This window comes from Phalaenopsis equestris, unplaced genomic scaffold (genome assembly GCF_001263595.1).
Source record: "Phalaenopsis equestris unplaced genomic scaffold, ASM126359v1 Scaffold000270, whole genome shotgun sequence".
NCBI classification, from domain to species: domain Eukaryota; kingdom Viridiplantae; phylum Streptophyta; class Magnoliopsida; order Asparagales; family Orchidaceae; genus Phalaenopsis; species Phalaenopsis equestris.
In genome coordinates this window covers 668,284-691,281 of record NW_018164712.1, presented here as the reverse complement: position 1 = coordinate 691,281, position 22,998 = coordinate 668,284, and the positions used below count along the sequence as shown (strand labels likewise).

General features: G+C 37.8%; 1 protein-coding gene across 4 annotated transcripts in view; it reads left to right on the top strand.

The window, feature by feature from the left end:
* Nucleotides 1–19,749, top strand: part of LOC110024715 (CBS domain-containing protein CBSCBSPB1-like) — a 28,586-nt gene extending 8,837 nt beyond the window's left edge. Inside the window, exons 10-14 of one of the 4 annotated variants that reach the window (XM_020724835.1) lie at nucleotides 2,227–2,333; nucleotides 2,429–2,559; nucleotides 3,446–3,594; nucleotides 4,191–4,280; nucleotides 19,284–19,749. In XM_020724835.1, coding sequence (XP_020580494.1) covers nucleotides 2,227–2,333; nucleotides 2,429–2,559; nucleotides 3,446–3,594; nucleotides 4,191–4,280; nucleotides 19,284–19,475 — 669 coding nt within the window. In that variant the 3' untranslated portion in view covers nucleotides 19,476–19,749. Of the gene's footprint in view, nucleotides 1–2,226; nucleotides 2,334–2,428; nucleotides 2,560–3,445; nucleotides 3,595–4,190; nucleotides 4,281–19,283 lie in introns of those variants that run through there. The other 3 variants (XM_020724836.1, XM_020724837.1, XM_020724838.1) reach the window with 3 other exon arrangements.
* Nucleotides 19,750–22,998: the final 3,249 nt, after the last annotated feature.

Below are 22,998 nucleotides of genomic sequence, written 5' to 3'. Positions count from 1 at the left end.
ATTAAACAACAGAAAATGAAATAATTTGTATAGAACTGATACATAACTAGCACTTAAATGTCTCAAGAGAATAAATGAAATAACAACAATCCTAATCCTCATCAGTCTCCTCATCCTCCTCCGACTCCACCTCCACCTCCGTAGGCTACTTCTCTTTTTGATGTGCCTTACGTCCCACTGCCTCCAATTTCATCTTCATTCTCACCTCCATTTGAGGGATTTAAGCGACAACTTGGGTCACTATATTTGCAGTGAATGCTGAGACTTGCCTACGAACTTCACCGATATTTTGGATAGATGTAGAGCTGTGCCCAAAAAAGGAGCGATGTGCATTGTATGCATATCTCCGTGACCCCAAGCCATAAATCCCTTATTTCTTCATCCCCTTACACTCTCTCCAAAGCTCATAGTTTGACTGATCACTATCAGGGATAGAAACTCCTCCTGAGAACTAACTCTGAACCTCCTTTAGCCGCTCGTACTTGATAATCTATCTAGAGTTTGAGTTATTTTCTCTGATTGATAATCTATCTACTGTTTAAATACAACAACAACAACAACAACTAAACCTTTATCCGACTAAGTGGGGTCGGCTACATGAATCCTTTTTCTCCATTGCGTCTTATTTAGTGTCATATTTTTATTTAATTTTAATAAATTAAAATCATTTTTTATACAATATGCCCAAGTCTTTCGAGTTCTACCTCAGACTTTCTTAACATAAGTCGAATCTAAAACATCTAATCTTTTAATCGGATCATCAGATGGTCGACGTTTAATGTGACCAAACCATCTAAGATGACTCTCTCTAATTTTGCCCGTCGCTGGAGCTACACCAACCTTATCATGGATATATTCATTTCGCAGTTTGTCTTCAAGTATAAAGCCACTTATCCACCTAATCATTCTCATCTCGGCAACACTTAACTTAGTTTTATGCTTCTCTTTTAAAGGCCAACATTCAGTGCCATAGAGCATTGCAGGTCTCACCACTTGTTAAACCTCCATCTTTGCCTCTTCTCCTGTGTGTAGTAGGTCATCTTAGGCCCAAAGCATTCCTCCACTTCAACTATCTTCACCCAATCTTTTGTATATGAATTTTCTGAGTTTTAATGTATCACCATCACTTAGAACAATAGACCTGAGATATCTAAAGTGTTCACACCTTTAATAATTTATTCACCCATAGTTACATTTCTGTCACTAGAGCTACTACTACTAAAATTAAACTCCATGTATTCAGTTTTAGTTCTACTCAAACGAAGGCCTTTAGACTCCAAGGTACCGGCCCAAAATCTCCCTAATGTTCTTCCATAATCTAAATTTAAATCTGTCATCTTTATCTAAAGGTTATGAATTTTGTACCCTACATATTTTTGCTAATTTCTCAACATAACTTTTATGTCTAATTGGAAAAAAATATGCAGATTTAGTCAATATGTATCAACTCATACATTATCATGTCCTTATTTTGATCTAGGCAAATGACAAAATTTATTGCTATCTTCTCTCATTTTTATTATGATATTAATAATGGTTGTAAGTGAACTCCCAACCTTTGATGTTCTACTTTAACTAGCTAACATGTTAGAATATTTGACCTAGTTTTATAATTTCTTTTTTTAATCCCGACTACCAATATATTCTCTTAAGCTCCTGATATATTTTATTACTTCCAAATTTCATTGATGATTAATAAATAATTTCACATTAGACTCTATATAAATAATGCTTCCAAATTTTAAGTGCGAACACAATTACTATTAACTCCAAATCATGGACGGGATAATTTTTTTTCATGATTCTTTAATTGTTTAGAAGCATAAGCAATCACTTTTTTATGTTGCATAAGAACACATCGTAATTCCTATATTGATGCACTGCTATAAATTTGAAATCCATCTAATAATAAGGGAATAGTCAATATTAGGATAACCATTAAGCAAATTTTCGGCATTTTGAATGCCTCGCAATGATTTGTCCACTCAAATTTTTTTATTTTTTTTGTGTTATTCTTCATAATGAAAATAATAGACTTGTTGCTGTTGTAGTAGTATTTTAACTTTTAAAAGTGAAATATACTTTTTCTTGTATAGATAAAGTGGCATATAACTAAAAATTGAAATTTAAGTGTTAGATATGTAAATACATGAGAGTGCTATGCATGTAAATTTTCCGTTTTATTTGTGAAAGTTAAAGGGAACTTCATATTTGCATTCAATCAAGGTTGAAAGCACCAGCGGCCTTGGAAATGAAACTGCAGCTTCAATGATGCAGAAATTCTGGGATTCAGCTATGGCCATAGGTCCTTCTGATGAGGAGGAATTGCGGAGGTCTGATGGCTCCCTTTGCATTTTATAATTATATAGCTTTTCCGACAATCATTATTAAAAATAAATACTAACTTGTCTACTTTCTTTCTTTCCAGTGAAGCTTCAATAAAATTTGTTTCTGAAGCTGAAACCAGCAGTTCTCCCGCTTTTTCTTTCTCAGGCGTATCCACTGCGTTTTCCTTCAAGCTAGAAGATAAAAGGGGCAGGATGCACAGATTTAGTTGTGGTATGCCTTTTGTTGCGAACTAATTATTATCAAACAATGTCAATCATCCAGCCTAAAAACTTAATTTTCTGAGTTCGAGGGTTGTGAAACATAATCAAACATGCTTATTTGGTTTCGATAATAAACCTGAACAAATTAATATTGCCTTTATTACTAAACGCAACGCAGGCACATACTGTAAAGAAGAAGTTGGGGTGGGGGGATTCCCAAAATGGTCCCCGACTATTAGGATGTGCCTGTTTAGTCCTAAAGTTGTGCAATGAGAGACAAAATTGTGATCAATTTAATCGAGAAACTAAATTGTGATCATGTTTATCATGATTTATACTTGAGGGATAATTTTGAATCAATTCTCAATAGCAAGGGAACTAAATTGGAACGTTATAAAACTCTAAGACTAAATTGGCCACATCTAAATAATTAAGGGATCATTTCGATATTGAATTTGTAAAAAGGGAGACGTTAATGATTTTGACTTGCTTGTGTTCGCTAAAATAGTAACCGACTATAATGATGTGTCAATTTAGTCACAAAATTATGCAATGAGAGACTAAATTAAGACCAAATTTGTATTGTTAAGTCACTAAATTGAGAACATTTTTGCCATGATTTCGACACGAGGGATTTTGGATTAATTCAATAGTAAGGGGACTAAACTGGAGTGTTGCAAAATCGAGACTAAATTGGCCACATCCAAAGAGTCAGGGGATCATTTTGAGTTTTATTTTGTAAAAACGGATACACGAGGACTGAAGATTTTGGCTTGCGTGTGTTCACTAAAGGATCATTTTGCTTACTATGAGATATAATAGCTAGGAAATTTGTAGGCTTGAATTTGTTTAAGTTTTATGTTGTTGGATAATTAATTACCTTAAAAACTTCGTAGCACAATCAAATTGCAGAAAGAGGTATTGCGATATTAAAAATCACCTGAGACTTCCAATTTTAGATACACGGAGCATGACAGACCTTATAACTTGCATCCTCCAGAAGGTGGGCAATGACATCAACAGGGACAATCTACCACAAATCTTGGTAATAATGGGTTTTGATCTTCTACAATTATCATGATTGCAGAACATGTTCAATTGCTTCATCTCAGCTGTCTAATTCATTTTTAAGTGGCTGTGATTGAATCCATCAAAAAAGAGAAACAATTTAAGGGTTTGATCTTCTTTGCCTAAAGTGAAATGGATGGTTAGGATGAGGCAACTGCGTGTATCGACTATACTCTTTCTTGGGAAATTCACATGCATACCACACAATAACAATTCTTTATGTATTTACATATCTAACACCTAATGTTTGATGTTTACATTTATAACACTTCGGTATCATAAACCTATACATTAAAAGGTGTATTTCACTTTTAAAAATGAATAATAATGATATTTTTTATATATTATTAAAGTTTTGAGTCTTATGCATATAAATATGAAAGTTTGAGTGTTGGATGTATAAACAGGTAAGAATTGTGTGGTATGCATGTAAATGGCCTTTCTTCTTTTGGAGTGGGCAATTGGAATTTCAGCATCCATCTTTATCAAAGACTTGCTACTTTAGTAAAATTTATTTTCTAAAGTATGATTATTGATTTAACTGACTCTTTACTTTTCCTTTGACTTGGACAGTATGAAGACGAGGATCATGACAAGGTAGTTCTCTCAACAGACAGTGACCTTGTAGCAGCCGTGGAACATGCCAAGCTAGCTGGTTGGAAGGTAATATATCCGACTTGTTCTGATTTTTTTTACTGTCACTTTTCTTTTACAAAGGGCAATTGTTTTAAGGCTTTATTAACAAGAAAAAAAACTAGTTTAATTTGCAAAACAATCAATCCTAATAGGAAAGCATGCTTTGCTGAAACTCAGGCATAATTCGAGTTTTTTGAAGGCCTGACATTGTGGTCTTTTGATTAACTCGGATTCTATTATCTGTGATATATTAGATTTATATTTGAATGTCTCATAACAAATTAATAGTCATGCCCATGATTTATAATAAGAAAAGGGAAGTTTTACAATCCATACAGTTCCAATGTATTTACATATCTAACATCTAACTTTTGATGCTTACATTTATAATTGTTTGAAAGCCTTGATTATTTTTTGTTTGTAAATATGATTCATTAGTTTTCTTATTTGTAAAATTTATTATTTATCTTGTAAAGTTTTATAACTATTATCCCTTTTTCATATTTTTAAAAGAAAAAACTAGCCTTTGAGCTCTGAAAATTTACACCCTGGCCTCCCTTGATAGGAATGAGATAGAGTTGTACGTGAAGTTTTGGTTAAAATTCTTAGAAGGTTTCACCCTTAATTTGTCACGACTTTAAGATCTGAGGTTTGAGGTTTCCCATAGATGCAATTTTTAAGATCTACTTAAGGCTATTTATCCAAGCACTAATAATTCAGAATATAGTACCAGTATATATAGATTTTAAGCTTATGAAATTATCACTATGAGTCTAGATTGGATGATTGTGAGAATAATGATGAACCCGATCAAGATCCCATTATTACATAGTCGACCTAACCTGATTGAAGAATCCTCGTCGATAGCTTTGAATGACTTAATTCAAGGGAATGTTATAGACCTAAGGTGGAAGTTTATCTAAGAGGATAAATTTCAGTTGAACTTAATTAATAAAGGATTTTTGGTCATATCTAATATAATTTATGATTCATAACTCAAAAGAGCATGAAGCATTACAGAATTTACGGGTTTAGTTGTTACTTCAATATAGTGGACATTGTTTTGCCAAACCAATTGGTTAGAGGGATCTGTTCCTAATTGCTTTTATAGAACTAATCAGCTAAATCACGCGAATAGAAGACTTCGGCCACATATTTACTAGTTTGAGATTATTTTAATGTGAATGTATTAGTATGCATAATATGACATTAACTTTATGAGCTTAAATTAATTATAAACGTGTCACTGTTGATAGGCTAGTGCAGGATAATGGATGGAATTTGCTTTAAGCTTTAGTGACATTTTATTTAAATCTATATAATGTTAGATTTTGTCATTTGAAAACTTAATAATTTTATTATAGACTATCTCCAATTAAGATTTGTATCAACATGACCATCATCGAGGGTTTAAATAGATAGGTTTAAATCTTATTTATTCGTCCCACTTATAAAAGATCATAATCATAACATAAATTAATTGAGTTTATTTAAATATTTTTTGCTCTTAATTTTAAAAATAAATCCCTTCAATTGAAGTTCACAATCGACATGTAATCATTGAGATGAGTTAATTATTGTGTGCATCATTAATTTTTAATAAAGGTTTATTATTTGAATATTGTTATCATTAGTCATGTCAATTCCGGTTCTCGTGAGGAGAATGATGGAATTGACTTAGTAGAGTTTTATCATGTAAATTGTAATCCTTCTGAAAATGAAGATCATATGAGCCAAGTTGGAGCTCAATTTTGTTAACTATGATGATTCTCATCAGGAGGATTAAATTGATTGAGATGATGTTTATGATCTTGCTCTACGAATCAATAGGGGTGTCAAAAATTTACTAGACCTGCCAACTCAACCCAAACTCAACTCAAAACATATGGGTTCAGATTGATCATAGTAATTTTCTAGATGAGTTGTAGATAGGAACCCTAAATTGTTAATTTTTTTTTTTGGATTGGGTTTAGGTTGACCTTCTAAACTGAAATGGACCTAAAATTGGCCCGTTGATTCAAAATTGACACACTAACTTGAAATTGAACCGCGTTTAACTCAAAATCGACTTAGAATTGACTCAAATTTGATTTAAATATGACTCAATTAACTATTATGTCTTATGTTAGATTAGTTGGTTTGGGTCGGCAGATTAAAGGCAGAGGTGGTTTGGGTTGAATTTTCTGATCTATTTAATATTCAAGTCTCTCTTGGGTCAAGTAGTTTCGGGTCAGGTCAATTGAGGTCAGACCTGGTCCTTAGCCGCGAACCCGATATGATACCCCTATAAATAAGACTGCCCATTTAAAAGCATATGTAATTTAATGATTTTAAATTTGATTCTTGAAAAAAAAAATTATAAAAAATAATTTTTTTTTTTTTTTTTGCATGGTTCTTAAGATAAAACTTATTTTGAACCTGGGTAGCATTTTCAGACATGTTTGGCCATTCAATCAGAGAACACGAAGATGTATCATTTTTTATGATATGCATTTTTTCTTTATTTTTAAAACTAACCGCATAGTATTCTTAAAGGATTAAGTTTAAAAATTTATGAGCATATATGGGTGTTTTAAAGTTGTTAGTTTGGACTGATTTTGGACAATTTTTCATGCCTTTTCACCTGAATTTTAATTTAGCTTTAACTTATATTTAACATGTTCAATATTTTTGGACCAAACATTTGAGCATTTAACACAATGGTTGGAGCACGTTTGAGTTATTTAGCGTAACAGTGCACACATCTTGATGCGCTTCTGCATTTGCAATATGCGTGTATATTTTTTCCAAAGTACTTACATAATTGTTTGCATTGATTTTGAATTGAAATATTGCCTACAAAATTTTTGCAAGCACTAAATAATCTAAATTTTGTTATTTGCACGACTATTTTGCAATTTAAGATAAACAAATATTTAATTTATAAATTTCAAAATTCGAATTCTATTAAGGGTATCAAAAACCGACTCGACACGCCAATTCATCCCAAACTCGACTCGAAAAATTTGGGTTTGGGTTGACCTGAATAATTTTCAAATTCGGATTCGGGTTAGGGATTCTAACCCATTTAATTTTTTTAATTAGGTTCAATTTGACCTGCCAATCTAAAATTAGCCTAAAATTGACCTTCCAACTTAAAATTGACTTGAAATTGATCTATCAAATCAAATTTGTCTCTAAATCGATCAGAAATCTAATCGAATAATCTCTATGCCTTGTGTTAAATGGGTTACACAGGTCAGGTTCGTGTCGATGTGTTGAAGATGGGTCGGATTGGACTTTCTAACCTATGTAGTATTCAGGTTAGGTTCATGTCGACGTGTTGAAGGTGGGTCGGATCAATTTCGGGCAAGACCCAAACCCAATCCACAAACTCAATTTGACAGCCATAATTTTATTTACTTATATATATTAGTTCCTCAATTTTCTTACTCTTTGATGTCGACAAGTACGATAAAGACAAAAAAATTATTAAGCAATAAATGACACAAAATTGAGAAAATTAAATAAAAAATTAGTTCTCCCTTGTTTTTTGTGCTCAGTGATTCCTATAAATAGGACTAGAGGCTTCGCGCTTTCCATTTCTTTATCTGCACCCTGGGTCTCTCGATTGATATCTTGGCCGATGGTTTGAGTAAGAAGGATTTGGACGTCCGCCTTCTAACTTTGGAAGACTTTTGACTTCCTACATATTCTACAGTGGAAAAGAAGATGAAAAAAGTTATTAAGAAAAAGAAGCGGGGGACATTCGAACCCGAGCAGGTTGGTCAGGTTGCCTCTTCGGATAGCCATGTTGCTGGGCCATTGAAGAAAGTGTCGACGACGGATCCGTGTTTAGCCTTCGACCTGAGTGTTGGAGCGGCTGTTGAGGAAAGTGAGCGAGCTACTCCTTCCTCTGGGGTGGTCAAGCGGGATAGAGAGAGAAGTAGATCACTGGCCCTCCCTTGCCCCCTTCGCAAAATAGGGATGGAGGTCCTCCGACTCTAGGAATGAAAAAGCCTTTAATGACCCTTTTTGAAATAGATTGGTTTATGGGCATGTAAAGAGAAGTATTTTCTTAATAATAGCTTGACATTATTTTATCGCCGAAGAGCCAATTGCTCTGGAGGCCCGCACTAAGGGCCGACCATCTAAGAACATTGTCGACTCTGTCCCATCGGTTGATTGGTTGCAGCTGAGCAATTAGGATAAATTTTGGTGCTTCCTCCTACGGCCGAACAAAATTTATGGGCATCGATTATCCACTTTGGTAAATCTCATCAAGAGCCAGTGCAGGGTCGAAAACTGTCCTCTGATTTAATGGAGCGTCGGACGAAGGAGATGGCTGGCCCTTCGACTCGAGCAGTTGAAGTCCCCATTGAAGCTCCTACAAAGTGGTTAGTCCGTTGCGAGCGACTGGAGGCGGAGGTCGCCGTATTTTGACGTGGGTCAGCCGACATTGCTAGGTTGGATGTGAAGGTTGCATCGCTCCAAGGTTTTGTGAGCACTCTGCATGCTAAGTTGGGGCCCATCCGTGAGTCAACCATTTTGAGTTGATTTCACCACAATGTCGACTAGCTGGAGCACGTAAGATTTGGTGGAGAGTTGGTTTTTCAGAGGATGCTTCAGAAGGGGTATGCTTCGGTTGAAGCGGCGGAAGATCCTTTTATTGAAATTTTCTTTCATAATATTTAATCATGTTACTTGCAATAAAATGATATTTAATTAAATTTGAAATGATGTTTGGTATGACACTTATCATTATGTGACACTTCGACTTCCAAGCTCGCATTATAAATTGGGCAAGAGGCGACCTTTTATGCTTTACACTTTCTGGTTTCCTCCTCTTGACCTATTGATTCTTCTCTTTTTCTTTTGCCTTTCGGTCGCTCTGTTGCTCAGTGTTATGATTGCGCTCAAGTACTCCCCCACTCTCTTTTGTTTTTACCCTGCTGTTGATGCCTTGATTTTGTCAGTGGAAGACGTAAAAGATGCAGAGGTTGTACATCTTTGATGGTAGTATCATTCTCTGAAGAATGCAAGAATTGGAGCGCTGACATAGAACGTCAGCACTGACATGATCTTATACCGGGACCAACTACAGCATGGCGTCTGACTGCTCCTGTGCCTAAAACTTCCGAGTGTTTTCAATAAGTACAAGGTTATTTCGGTGCAAGTCTTACCCAACTCCATCACCACGATCCTGACCTTCGTTATTGCTTGTCGCAGTGAAACCATTCATTTGTAGGATGACTTGTTCGGCTATTTTTATTCGTTCAAGTTCGATAAGGACGGCGTCACCATGTTCTCTGCAGGGAAGAAAATCCAATTTCTTGTAGTTGAGAATAAGATAAAAGACTGGAGAAATAATGTGTAGCTGGTTCCTACACCGGTTGATTGGGGAATTTGAATCAACCGATGGACACAACGGGGGACAAGATAAAGTCCCTTCCAAAAGAATTGCATGCCGCTGAGGCGATGCTGAACGAGTGCCAACTTTTTCCCAATACACCGTTGAAGGAATTGTCACCCGTGTACTGAAGGGTGAGATGACTTGGGATCGTTGGCTGGCTTTAGCCATAGCCGAAGCTGCTCTAGTGAATTCGTGGAGAAGTTGGCTGCTAAACAGGCACTTCCGGCGACAGGTAAACTCATAAAAGGCGTTATTTTAAAGAACAAAGTATCTGACATTGTTGTCACTCCCACGAGGGCCGATATCGGCAAAGCAAAATTTATAACTTCATGTCTAAAATCACAATTGTTATTTAGAATACGGAGGCCGACGAGGTCACCATTATTGTCGATCTCACTCGCTTGATGCAGGGACAAGCGGAGGAAAGAAGCCTGTTGGTGATGAAGGAATTCTTGAGGGAGCTAAGACTCCCCGTTCTTTAGTCCCCCGCACCGCTCAAAAAATTTCTTCTCAACCATCTGACCCAAAGCCGATTGCCGCACTTCCTGTTGCCTCACGGTCGACTGATCTGATCTTTGTTGACTTGTTTGAAAGGACCAAGGCCACTTGCGCCAAGTCTGCACCCACCTCTTGTTCGACCCTGGACCAGGATGTAGAGGTATCCCCTAGCTATGATACTCCTTTGTCCCCCAAGGGGGATGTTCTTAACAATTGGAAAAATAACTGATTGAGAAGTTAGACCTCCCTCCCTCTCCTAAGCTGAAAAGAAGAGTGCAATCCTTCGAATGACATTAAGCAAAAGGGGGAGGAGGCAGATTATGGATCCGCTCCGATGAGTGATTTAGTCTAGTGGATACCTCGGTGGAATGGTTTCCTAATTCTGATGAAACCATTGAAATCCTGCCCATTTTGGTGGAGCTGGCATGGTCTGAGAATCTTGACCAAGCTCTGCGGAAGTTAAGCCACCGTGAGATCCTCCTGCAAATAGCCTGGTTCAATTTGATGGCGACATAAGCTGCCCACCTTCAAGTGTTGGCGTTAAAAAAGTCAGAAAAATTTTTAGCCGAGGCTCGTAATAAATTATCCTTGCTAGAAGGTGACTTCCAGAGAGCTTGAGATGATAGAGATCTTCTTCTGCTTAAATTTGATAACTCGACCTCCGAATTGAGGCAGTCAAACAGGATGTTGAATACTTTACTTAGGGAGCATAAGCAATTGAAGGAGAAGGTTGCCTTGTCGATTCCCAACAGAGAGCATATGGATGAGCTGACGAAACAATGCAGACTAGGTATCAACTATGCGATCGAGAGATTCATACGTCACAATCTGATTGACGCTAAGTTTCCTCGGCCGGATGAAATCATAGCTTTCGTTCAGGGAAAAGTTTAGGATTCCTTGGAGGAAGATGTCGAGGAGAGTACTAGTGGTGATGATCGGCTGCTGATCCTATACTTATAAAAATTTTGTAGTTCTTCCTATTTTTAGTTAGCCAAAAGAAAAGAATCAAATTTGTAAACACTTTTGTATATGTATAAAAATGTCATTTGTTTGATTTTGTTCTTTTTGCTTTGTAAAACTTGCGACAGAGTTTTTTTTCAGCTTGGAAGTGAGTTGGTCATTTTAGTAGGTCGATAGATACATCTCATTAAAACCATTTGATCAGATTAATGCCCCTGGAGGGACTCACATCTGGGGTGATCTTTATGAAAATACTACGAATCTTGTCACTGGTATATATCGAATTATCTTTAGAGCAGAATCCTGAACTTAATTGATATAAATCTTTATGCGGGCTGGCCATTAATATTGAAAAACCGATAGATTTATATTACCAATTTTCATGTGGAACGACCAATAAACTCAGTCGATTATGAAAAAACTTAACCTTTCTCCGATCGACTATTATGCATTGATTGATCTATTTACAACAACCCATATTATCATAGACTCCCAACCACGTCCGATTGATTGGATCTTTGCCTCGACCATTTTTACTCCTTACACTAGGCATGGATCTTGTTGTTATTTGTGAGGGTAACCTCTGGGTTTTGTTTCTGGGATGATTTACACTATACTTTTTTCGTGAATCTTGTCGCTAGCGAGCAGAGAACCATCTCCAGAAACCTTACCCTCTCGATCTTAGGGATTCAAACTCACAACTCAAAGGCAGTGTAAAAGAGACCAATCAACCCGTCATAGCTAATCGTTCGGCTGTCGAACCTTGCGGTAGTACCACCGACATTGTTTTTCTTTCGCATGACTAATGGTGAGCAAGTTTTAAAAATGTAATTTGATTTTTTTCCTTCCTTTTTTGGAAACTTGTCGTTGAGCTGTCTTGTCACGGCATCAAGCTGTCTTACCAAGGTGTTGATTTGTCATGTCATGGTGGGCCCTTAACAGGCTTTTGTCAGATGACCCCAGTTGGAATCGTTGACCCCCCTTTTATAAAAGGGGGAGGGGTCTATGGAGATTGTGCTCATACTCAAGATAAAATAGTGTGTTAGTATAGAACGTTGGAGTTTTGCCGGCTGCGTGGAGTCAGAGGTGAAGTCGACTATCCGTTGAGAGAAGCGATGGGCCTTGCGACGGCCAAGCTCTAACTCTACTTATTCTTCGAGTCGAGTGTTGAAGGGCGGGGACTTTCTCCAAGTCGGGTGTCGAACGCGACATCAGACGAGATGGCACATCGGTAAAAGTCCTCTCTGCGACCATATGTGGTGAATCCTTAGGAACGGTGATGATGAGCCCACGTTCATAGGGAGTGCAATACATCCGTTGGACGAAGGCTGCCAGAGTGGGATCGCCCCCTCCCTGCTAGAGACAGAGGAGTGGTGTTATGAAGCCTTCTGGCAATGGTGCCCTGTCCGTTTGTCCCAGGTTTCTCCTTTTCTCAGGGTTCCTAGGAAAATATGAGAATGTGCTGCGAGCGAGGGAAAACGAGGGACTTCGGCGAGAGCTTGTTGGCTGAATCCCGACATAGCTTTTGTTTTTCTCACACTCTCTTGCTTTGTGACGTTCCTTTGTTGTGAGAAAAATTTGTGGTGGAGAGCGAGATAAACAAAGAGTTCTTGGTGAGGGGCTATCAGTTGAGCTTCAACACAAGGCCTTCGCTTTCCCCTTGAGAATGTTTTTATTATAAAAAAATTGTAACGAGTGTACCTTTTTTTGTTTATTATTATTTTGATGTTTTGTACCTTTCAACCGAGATAAATAAAATGTTTGATTTTTATTTAGTTGCAAATGCTTCCTTCACATGTGAGATAAATAAAATGTTTGATTTTTATTTAGTTGCAAATGCTTCCTTCACATGTTTTTGTGTGGTCGAGCAGCTTATATCCTTATATTCTTTCGTTCCACCTTTCTCTTGGTCAACCTGAGTCAGGCGAGCATTAAAAATTTTTGTAACACATCATTCGATTGGATTGAAATTATGAGTGCTAAAAGATTTCTTGGATGTCACTCAATCTGATCAAGTTCCACGAGTGTCGGCGGGACTTGGTCATTATTTGAGCAAAATTAGTCAAATTCTAATTTTCTTTGAATCATTTGAATTTATAAGTTGTTAACGACATTTTCTTTTGCTTACACATAAGGAAATTTTCTAAGGAAATTTTTTTTTTAAAAGTCCTCTTCGCTCCAGGTCCGACAGAGTTCTTTTTCGGTATTTGTCTTTAGCCTATAAGTCCTCGGAGAGACCCGTCAACTGATTACGTATAGTCCGCTCAATGTTTGATCCAACTTGCCAACCGCTTGCTTGCGCTCTCGGGATCAACCTTCTTCAATACTAGATCTCTCGAGATAAATGTCTTCTCTCAATCATGTTTGTTGAAGTACTGAGCGGTTCGTCTTTTTTACTTCTTCCTGGAGAGCTGAATCGGTTCGTTTTTCTTCTGCCAAGTCGAGGGCTAGCATGGCGCCCTTGATGTTTTTTTCTTGCCATTCGAGCAGATTCTCTTCCTTGAATGAGAATTGTTTTCGACTGGCAACATCGCCTCCATTCTTTGGGTCAGCATGAATGAATGGTGTCTGACATGTTGCGAATGAGGGTGTCATTCGAATTTATCACAACACTGACGGCAGTAAGTCTGCCCTATTTCCTTTAGCTCCTACTTTCTTCCTTAATAGGTTTAGAATGATTCTATTAGTCGCTTTAGCCCGCACATTCATTCAAGGGTGATGAACTGACACAAACTTTCGATCAAATCCTAGACTTGCACAAAAATCTTTCTCTAGCCGATCAGAAAATTGTGTTTCATTGTCCATGATGATAACGAATGACAATCCGTATCTGCAAGTGAGATCATATTAAATGAAATTTCATATCACCTCCACAGAGATTCGAGCAAGGGGTTTAGCTTCGATCCACTTCCAAGAATTGTCGACCGCTACTAGGATAAATACTTGATTGGGGGGGAGGACCCAAAACGTCAAATTCCCATGGCAAACGGCCAGGGGCTTAGAATCGATCGAAGCTTCCGCACCGAACGATGATGCAAAGATGCATACTTCTGACATTGCTCATATTTCTTTGAGAATTCCTCCGCATATTTGAGAAGTGAAGATCAAAAGTAGCCTTGTTGCTGCACTCGATAAGCTAGAGTTTTACCCCCAGAGTGGCTTTCGCATTCAAAATGTACCTCCCGGAGGATTTCATGCACTTCATCTTCCCTCAAGCACCTCAAGTACAGTGAAGTGACAGATTGACTAAAAAGCTTTCCTTCGATCATTGTATACAGAACATCCTTGATTTTGAAATGCCTCGGGTCTGTGACTTCCTCGGATATCTTACCAGTCTCCAAATAAAGGATCTATGGACGTATCCAAATTTTTATTCTTTTGACAGATACTTCCATCATCTCGGGCTCATCAATCGTCGGTCGAAGAAGTCTCTAAGGCGTCCCGTTTAGACACGTGTTTCGAGAAGATATCTGCGACGTGATTTTTCTCCTGACTGACATGTTTGGTCCGAATGTTTCTAAATCTTCCAATCTCCTTTGTCTTGACGAGGCACTTTTCCATCGATTCATTCTTGCTTCGAATTCCCCTTTGACTTGTCTTACAACCAACAACGAGTCAGACTTCACAAATAAATCTTGAGCGTCTATTTCATACGCCAGCCGAAGTTCAACAGTCAACGCTTCATACTCTGCTGATTATTTGTGACATCAAACTCCACCGAGACCAACTGATAGAGGTACTCTCCGATTGTACTGCTTAATGTCATTCCTAAGCCAGCGGTTCCCTGTTTCAAAGTTCCGTCGATGTGCAAAAATTCACGTTCGATCGTTAACTGAATGTCCTTTGACCGATCTTCTGCTCAAAAAAGTCTGTCAAGAAATCAGTGATTGCCTGGGCTTTATTGACCGTTATGGGAATGTAAGTTATATCAAACTCACTGAGTTCGGTCGACCATTTCAACAATCGACCGAAATGCTCTTATTGTGCAAATACCTACTTAAGCGGGTGATCAGTTATTACTCGGTTCAGATGCATTTGGAAATGTAATCAGAGCTTGCGAGCAAAAATAATGCAAATATTAGTTTTTCATTGATTGGGTATCCGGTTTTGGCACTTTGAGGACTCGACTGGTGTAATAAACTTGGAACTGTTTCCATGCCTCTTCCCTAACAAGTACTGAGCTGACAGCCTCTCGCCCGACTCCGAGGTACAATGATAGTTCCTCTTTTGGTTTTGGACGTTGGAGTAATGGGGGTGATGCCAAAGAATCTTTCAAACTCTCAAATGCTTCTTCATATTTGGCCATCCACTCAAATCGTTGATTTTTCCTTAGTGCTATGAAAAATATTGTGCACCTGTCGCCAGATCTTGAGATAAAGTGTTTCGGGGTGACAACATATCTAGGACCATTTGTACTCTTTTTGTGTTGGCTTTTATTCATTTGGAAGTCAATAACAATCCTAAGAATTTACCGACTCACACACCAAATATACATTTTAGTGGTTTCAATCTCATATTAAATTTTATGAGTATTTTGAAAGTTTCTTTTAGATATTTATATGTGTTCGGCCGGCTTGCTTTTAACTAAAACTTTATCCACATACACTTCAACATTTTTCCTTTATGTTCTGAAAAAATTACGTCCATGAGGCGCTGATATGTCGCCCCAACATTTTTAGCCCAGAGGGCATTACATCAAAACAGAAAATGCTCTGCACGGTGATAGAAGTGGTCTTCTCTGCGTCAGCTAGATGCATCTTGATCAAGTGGTAGCAAGAAAAAACATCAAGGAAACTCCGCACGAAGTATTCGACCGCCGCATCCACCAGTGTATTAATCTTTGGCAATGGATAAATCTTCTTCGGGCAAGTAGCATTGAGGTTGGTGAAGTCGACACACATCCTCCACTTGTCGTTGGGCTTTCAAACCATCACGACGTTTGAAAGCCAGGTTAGGTACTGGACCTCCCATATATACCCCGCTTCTTCCAGCTTCCATATTTCTGTGGCGATCGGTTCTGCAAAGGTTCTGACTGTCGACATGATCTTTCGTTGCACCGGTCAAACGATTAGATTGGCACTTAATTTATGCAAAACAACTTATTTACACTCCAGGCATTTCCCCCGATGTTCGAGAAAGGTCTGGATCAGCAAATGCTTATATCCTGCATCAAAGCTATCACTTATTAGAAAAACTTTATTGGGCTCTGTGTCGTCGGTCGCAAGTGTTTTGAGGATGGTCTTACTAGTCTCGAGACCTCCTTCCCTTTGGATCTGAATATAGAGGCCCAGAGGGGCTTGTGCTCAACCCTGGTGACCGCTCGAAGGTGATAGCTTCTGAATTTCTCCATTTTTCCCTAGACTCGAATGATCTCCCCGTCGCTTGGGATTTTCACAACCACGTGAAGCCACTGCTCGGTAGCTGTTTAGTAATGGTCGACCGAAAATGGAGTTGTAAGTCGGAGGTGATTCGATCACCAGAAAGTCTTCCGCATTGGTGTATGCTTTCTCTCTTTTGCTCCACGAGATGCAAAGAGCAATAATACCTAAAGCTTCTTTTCTTTCACCAGAAAAATCGAATAGCAGGCCAACCGGTGTTGTCAATCGATCGATTTTCAGCCTGATCTTATCAAACACTGTCTTAAAGATGATGTTTACCGAACTTCCATTATCCACCAAAATACTACCCACCTGGTAGTTGTTGATCAGAGCCATACCAACAATCATATCATTATAGGGGTTCTTTCTTGATGGAAGGTTTACATTTGTAAAAAAAATTGTGGGATGGTTATGCCTATAAGCAGAAATGGAACATACCTCTCTCTACCAACGTCTATTCTGGCTGGATTGATGGGAAGATTCTCCTCCTCCAAAGATAGTCGGGATGATTCCGCAATGTGGAGTTCATTCGACTTAACTGGTCCGTTGGACGGCTCTTCAACTGGCTCTTTTTCTTATTGCCTCGCTTGTCCCCCGACAACGAGCTTGCCGGCTTTGATGAATTCCTCCACCAAGTTTTGGAGATGTCGATAGTACTCCTCTGTGTCCTGCCTACGATCTCAGTGGTAGTCGTAGTACTTGTTTGGATTATGAAGTGGCGGCGGGGCTTTCCTGAAATACTCCTTATTATGTATGGCTACTACTAGTTTAGCCATCAAGACATTTAGTGGTGGTAAGCCCTGTATTTCCTGATGTACGTGTGATCGCTCATAATACCGAGGCGGTTGCTGGTCATAACTCCAGCTCTGACCCTGATGGCCTTGGCTCTCCCGTGGTTGCTGGGTGTTGTTGCGTGTTGATGACTGAAGGGATTTTGTTTGTCTCTCGCCTCTTTCCTTTGTCCCCCGCTTTCCTCTTCTTCTACCGTGGGCCAGTTGATGCCAATTTGGCTAGGACAGAGTCTGTGAAAGATTCCTTGCCAGCGATATGACTATTGACCATGTCCAAGATCTCGGAAAAGATTTTGGTTCAAATATATTTTGGTTATACTTTAAACGATCATCTCTAACCCCTTTTGCCAGAGCAGTCGGGGCTATCAATGGATAAAAGTTTTGCACTTCTAACATCTCTTCCGCGTTCGTTCTCCCCCTGCTTGATCTACAACTAAGCTTGCGTCTTCTTCTTCGCTTTTTGCAAGTTGACAAAGTGCGCTAGGAAAAGTTTCTTGCACCCAACGAAGGTCAGAATAATTTCGACTGGTAGAGCATGAAACCAGTGAAGGGCTGATTCGTTAAGTGTCGTCAGGAAGAGTTTGGCATTTGATGGCATCGCTAATCTGAAGCATCCTGACCGCGACTCAAAAGAAAGCTAAATGGTATGTTAGATCACTTTTTCCCTGGTAAGGGTTCAGATGAGGGACCCTTAGCTTCACCAATGCTACTGCTTCAAGAATCTGTCTAGTGAAGGTGTTATCAAGGATCGATTAAGCAGGCGCTTCGACTCGTTCCACTTGATTCCTAACCATCAGTGTGAACTGAGTGTTGGACAGTTCCTGGGAATCTCCTTGCCCCTCAGTCGCCTGATCATTGGCCGTCAGATGGGCGCGGGCGGATGCTCTGGGGGAACCCTTTGAGGGCGAGTTTTCCAAGAGCCCACTTCATGAATCGATGGTTGATCTTCTTTTGCATGATTGTTTGGAGAAAGATTTCAAACAGGCACATCATCTGATCCAGTAATTCTTGAACTTGTCGTTGTATTTCTTGGACCACCGATTCTTTATTGAATTCCATCTGCGTCGTGTCCCTCTGTTGTGTTTCTCCTTCGTAATTCGCTTCGCTTCTCGTCTTGGACATGCCCACACTCACTGAACAACCTTTTAGGAGGTTGAATTCTGGATTGTATTTGAGAACACGTTTTGAGAGTTAGAGCTGAGAGGAGAGCAGTGAGAAGGAGAGAAAGATCAGAAGTGTCAAGAAATCCTCGAATGTCAGAACCCATACGATTGAGGATTCCAAAGTGAAAGAATCAAAAGGTCCCTTTATTGTCATGACCTCCTATTTATAGGGGTCCTTGGATATAATTACATACAAGGAAAGAGCAGTTTCTATAACTATCTCAATGATTGTATAAAGATTGCATAGTAATGAAAGTAAAAGCTGCCGTCTGGTCGATCTAAAGTCCTGGGGTCGATCGGCTATGTCGGTCTTCTGCAGGATGTGTACGTCAGTCAGCTGTGACGGTCGACCGTAGGTCAGATTTCTCGACCAAGACGTGGGTATTCGATCGGGGCCATTCGATTACCAATTTTGTTGCTCGGAATATTCTCTCGACAGGAAACTTCTCCAACTGGAATACTATTTTGATTGATTGAGCTACAAATTTGATCGACTACTTACTACAAGTTTTTCTGTCTTGTCATCCAGAACTTTGTCTTTGTTGCTCAGAATATTCTCTCGACAGGAAACTTCTCCACCTGGAATACTATTTTGGTTGATTGAGCTACAAATTTGATCGACTACTTGCTACAAGTTTTTCTGTCTTGTCATCCAGAACTTTGTTATTTTCAATTAAATATATATTAGCCGCATGTTTCTCGCATCCCCATTTCTCACGTACCTCGAATTACCATATATTGCATCAAACTTCGTGTTATGAATTCACATGTTGGGACTCCGGCAATATTACTGTTAATACATGAATTCACGTGATATAATATCTAAATAAGTTCCAAATCCCTTCCAGGGCCTGAGATTGTACCTCGACACTTGTGCTTCTCATCGTAGGGCTGACAAAGAAAGCGGGGAATCGTTCAACGTCGACCATGCAAGCAGAGACGCCTGGCAAGCTGCGTATAAAACAATCGCAGCCGGTGCTGCGCTTGTTGTAGGCCTCAGCATGGTTGCTTACTTGAAGAGATCCGGTGGCTCATCATGACATGAAGTAAATAAAAAAATATACAAAAATAATCATACAATCATATAATTAAATGGGTCCACAAAAATTCTCTCCTAAAAAAATTGCAAGACATCATGCTCAATTAGACAAAGTGGACCCCAAATAATTTTTAAATAAATATATTTGAATTTAGCACGTGATGCATGTACAGGAAAGTTTTAATTTAAGGATGTTACATTATTGTTCATTTGAGGATTAAAAATATAATATTATTGTTTATGTTGACCAGCATTGGTCTGTCTTATATCATAATTTTCGGATCACCACGTTTTCTTTGTGACTTATATAATTGAAAGTAGTTTATGACTTGTGATGTAGTGGCAGTACATAATTAAGTTGATATTTTTGGGGCAGCTTATAAGTGCGGGCGGCGTTTTGAAAACGCGCGTTTTCAAAACGCCGTCGTTCCGTTTGGTTCGCGCGTTTCGCCAGCTTATCCGAAATTGCGTTTGGGTTTTTACACTAAACGCGGGCCGTGGGTAGGCCGCAGGTCGGCCCCTGCGGCCGGCCCGCGGGCCAAGTTTCAGGATAAACAGCTTATCCTGAAACGCACTAGCTGCCCCAAACGGACCCTTGTTAGGTCGCCTTTAGATTTGTATTAATTTTATTAACATTGTATAATAAACTAAAAAAATTTGCTCTCCGTATACTTAAATACTTATGAATATTTTTGTATTATTTATATATCTGATATAATACTGTTTTTGTAGTAGTTTTAGAAGTTTTAAGGAAATTTTAGGTTTTAAAAACTTAAATAGTCGACATCTCTTATTTTTATTTCGTCATCATCTGCCTTGAATTTTTGTTATAGTTATCTGATTTATTAGATGCAAAACTTGGTAGTTTTTCTTCACAGATGAAAATTTCATTTTTAAGGAGGAATTAATAAATGGGGATCATGAGAGAAATAAGAGAAATAATTATTATTTTCTTTAAGAGGCAGTTGTTTTAAAGGAATTAATTTTCATTTTTTTTATTTTTTTAAATTATTTTTGTGTGATTTGATGGAGAAAAATTTGCGTACGTAAGACGTACGCGGGGCTGCGTACGTCGGAGGTTATTGAGAGGGTATTGGGGGGGTTATAGGTAGGTTGCATCCCCTGAAATTTCTTTGTAATCTAATTATAACCCCTCAATACCTTCTGAATAATCTCCGATGTACGCAGCTCTTATGTATGCAAATTTTTCCTGATTTGATGAGCCAGGCAAAGGCGGTCTGAAAACTTGGGCATCAATTCAACGCTGCAAGTTGGTTTTCAGGTGAGCGGGGTGTGACCAACAGAATTTGAGTAATGGGATAGCAAACTTATGATTTTTTTTATGCAATAATAATATTAGTAATAGTAATTATTATAATAAGAATATAATAATTTTTAATTAAAGATATATTAGTCGCAAGATTTAAAGCTAAACATGATTTTTCTAGTTCTCATTGCAATGCTGACAAAGGAATGATGGAGTTGGTTGTCATCGACCATTCTAGAAATAAGGGATGGTTACATGCAGATCATTCAAGATGCATTGATCAAACATTTGAGAATTTGATAAGAATGTAAATATGGGCTGTGATATTATCCTGAATTTTGATTGTTGAGTGAGAATTTGGAAAAGGAATGGAAGATGGCGTTGGATTTGTTAATAACAATATTTTTGAGTGATGTGTATGTAATTATCACTTTATTAAATTGGTCCATAAAAATTCTCTCATGATAAAAATGTGTGATTGATGCATCATCGATAAATTTTTATCATTAGACACGAATCTTGAAATTTTTTGTGCTCGAAACATTTTTTATTTAAATTCAAGATCATCTGAGCTTTGTTTTAAACAAATTTATAGTCAAACTGAGCGTCTCGACTAGGTAAAATTAATCCTATCCGAGTTCAAATTAGCTTGATCGAACACTTAGAGGATTTGATGCATCAATTGAAAGGCAAATTAAAATTTTGCATGCTTATGGTTTTATCAAACATCCCGAATAGAGGAATCCAATAAGCACATAAATATTGAAAGAATTACCTATGATCAATGAAATCAATGTGAACTGTCCGATGAAGTGTTTTATGATTAGTCAAATTTACTAAAATGCTCCGCTTAAAAACTATAAAAGGATCCTAACACCCTAAGTCTAATAACATGCATCCCTTACCATGAGTAAGGTAGCATCCTAAAGTGCTTATGAAATTATTATCTAATTCACTATTATTATTAATATTTTTATTTTGACCACACACACACACACACACACATTTGATTCAACTAACCACAAACCTTTATGAAAGCAACACAGATAAGAAAACATTATATTGGTTAATATTTTTATTTTGACCACACACACACATGTCTAACTTTAAGGGGATTTAATTCTATTTTTGATTCAACTAACCACAAACCTTTATGAAAGCAACACATATAAGAAAACATTATATTGGATTGTGTTAATGAAAATTTGAAAAGAACTTGAAATTAATTTAAATTTACTTTTTTTTTTATTTTGAAAAAAGCACGTATATATTAAAGATCTATATTGAATATGGGAATATTTGGATAATCTGAAAAAAAATGCCAAAAGTTTTTGAAATATTTAAATTTTGAAAGAGTTTTAAGATAAAATTAAATAAATATCAAAATATTTTCTATTGGATCATGATTTGTATTATTGTTAATATTCTTATTTTGACTACACACACACATATATATGTATATATATATACACACACGCCACCTCACAGATGCATGAAAATATGTATCAGTTTTTAAAAAGTTAAAAATTAAAATAGTGGTATTTTTTATGTGACATGAAAGATTTAGGTGATATAAATGATTAATATAAAAGGTGGTTACAAAATTGGGGAAAGAAAAAGGTTCCCCACTAAAAACAAAAAGAAACACATGAAGTTATAAGGGTTCCTTATTCCACATTACAAATTCATTCAAAAAAGAGAAAAAAGAGAAGCAAAAAGATATAATATCCCCAAAATTACATGTATCCCAACAAATAGTATTCCAATCCAAAGAAGTATACCCCATATTAACATGTAAAAAACAATGCAAAATCAGCTGTGAGAGTTGTAAAACCAAAAAATCCTCATCCAAAGTAGCCGGAGTCCGAACCGAGAAAAACAACTTACAGAGCATCAAAAAGGCGAGATAAACACATCTCAAAGCCTGTGAGAATGACATATAAAGAAAAACAGATGCAAACTGGCGCAGAGCATTAAGAGTGTAATCCGTAAAAGCCAGATCTCATAGCTGCTGTAAGAAAAGTAAAAATTGAGGCATACCCGAAACAAGAAGAGATTGTACTCATATTTGTTGAAAGGTTGTGCAGGGAGAATCATAAAATGGAGCCATGGGCCTCCAAAACAAGAAGGAACTAATGCACTCGAAATCCCTTAAGGGCAGTGTGGGGATAGTAATAAAATGGAGCCATGGGCCTCCAAAAACTTATGGGGGTCTGTGGTAGAAGGTGTAACCACTGATCATGCAGAGTGTGGGCAG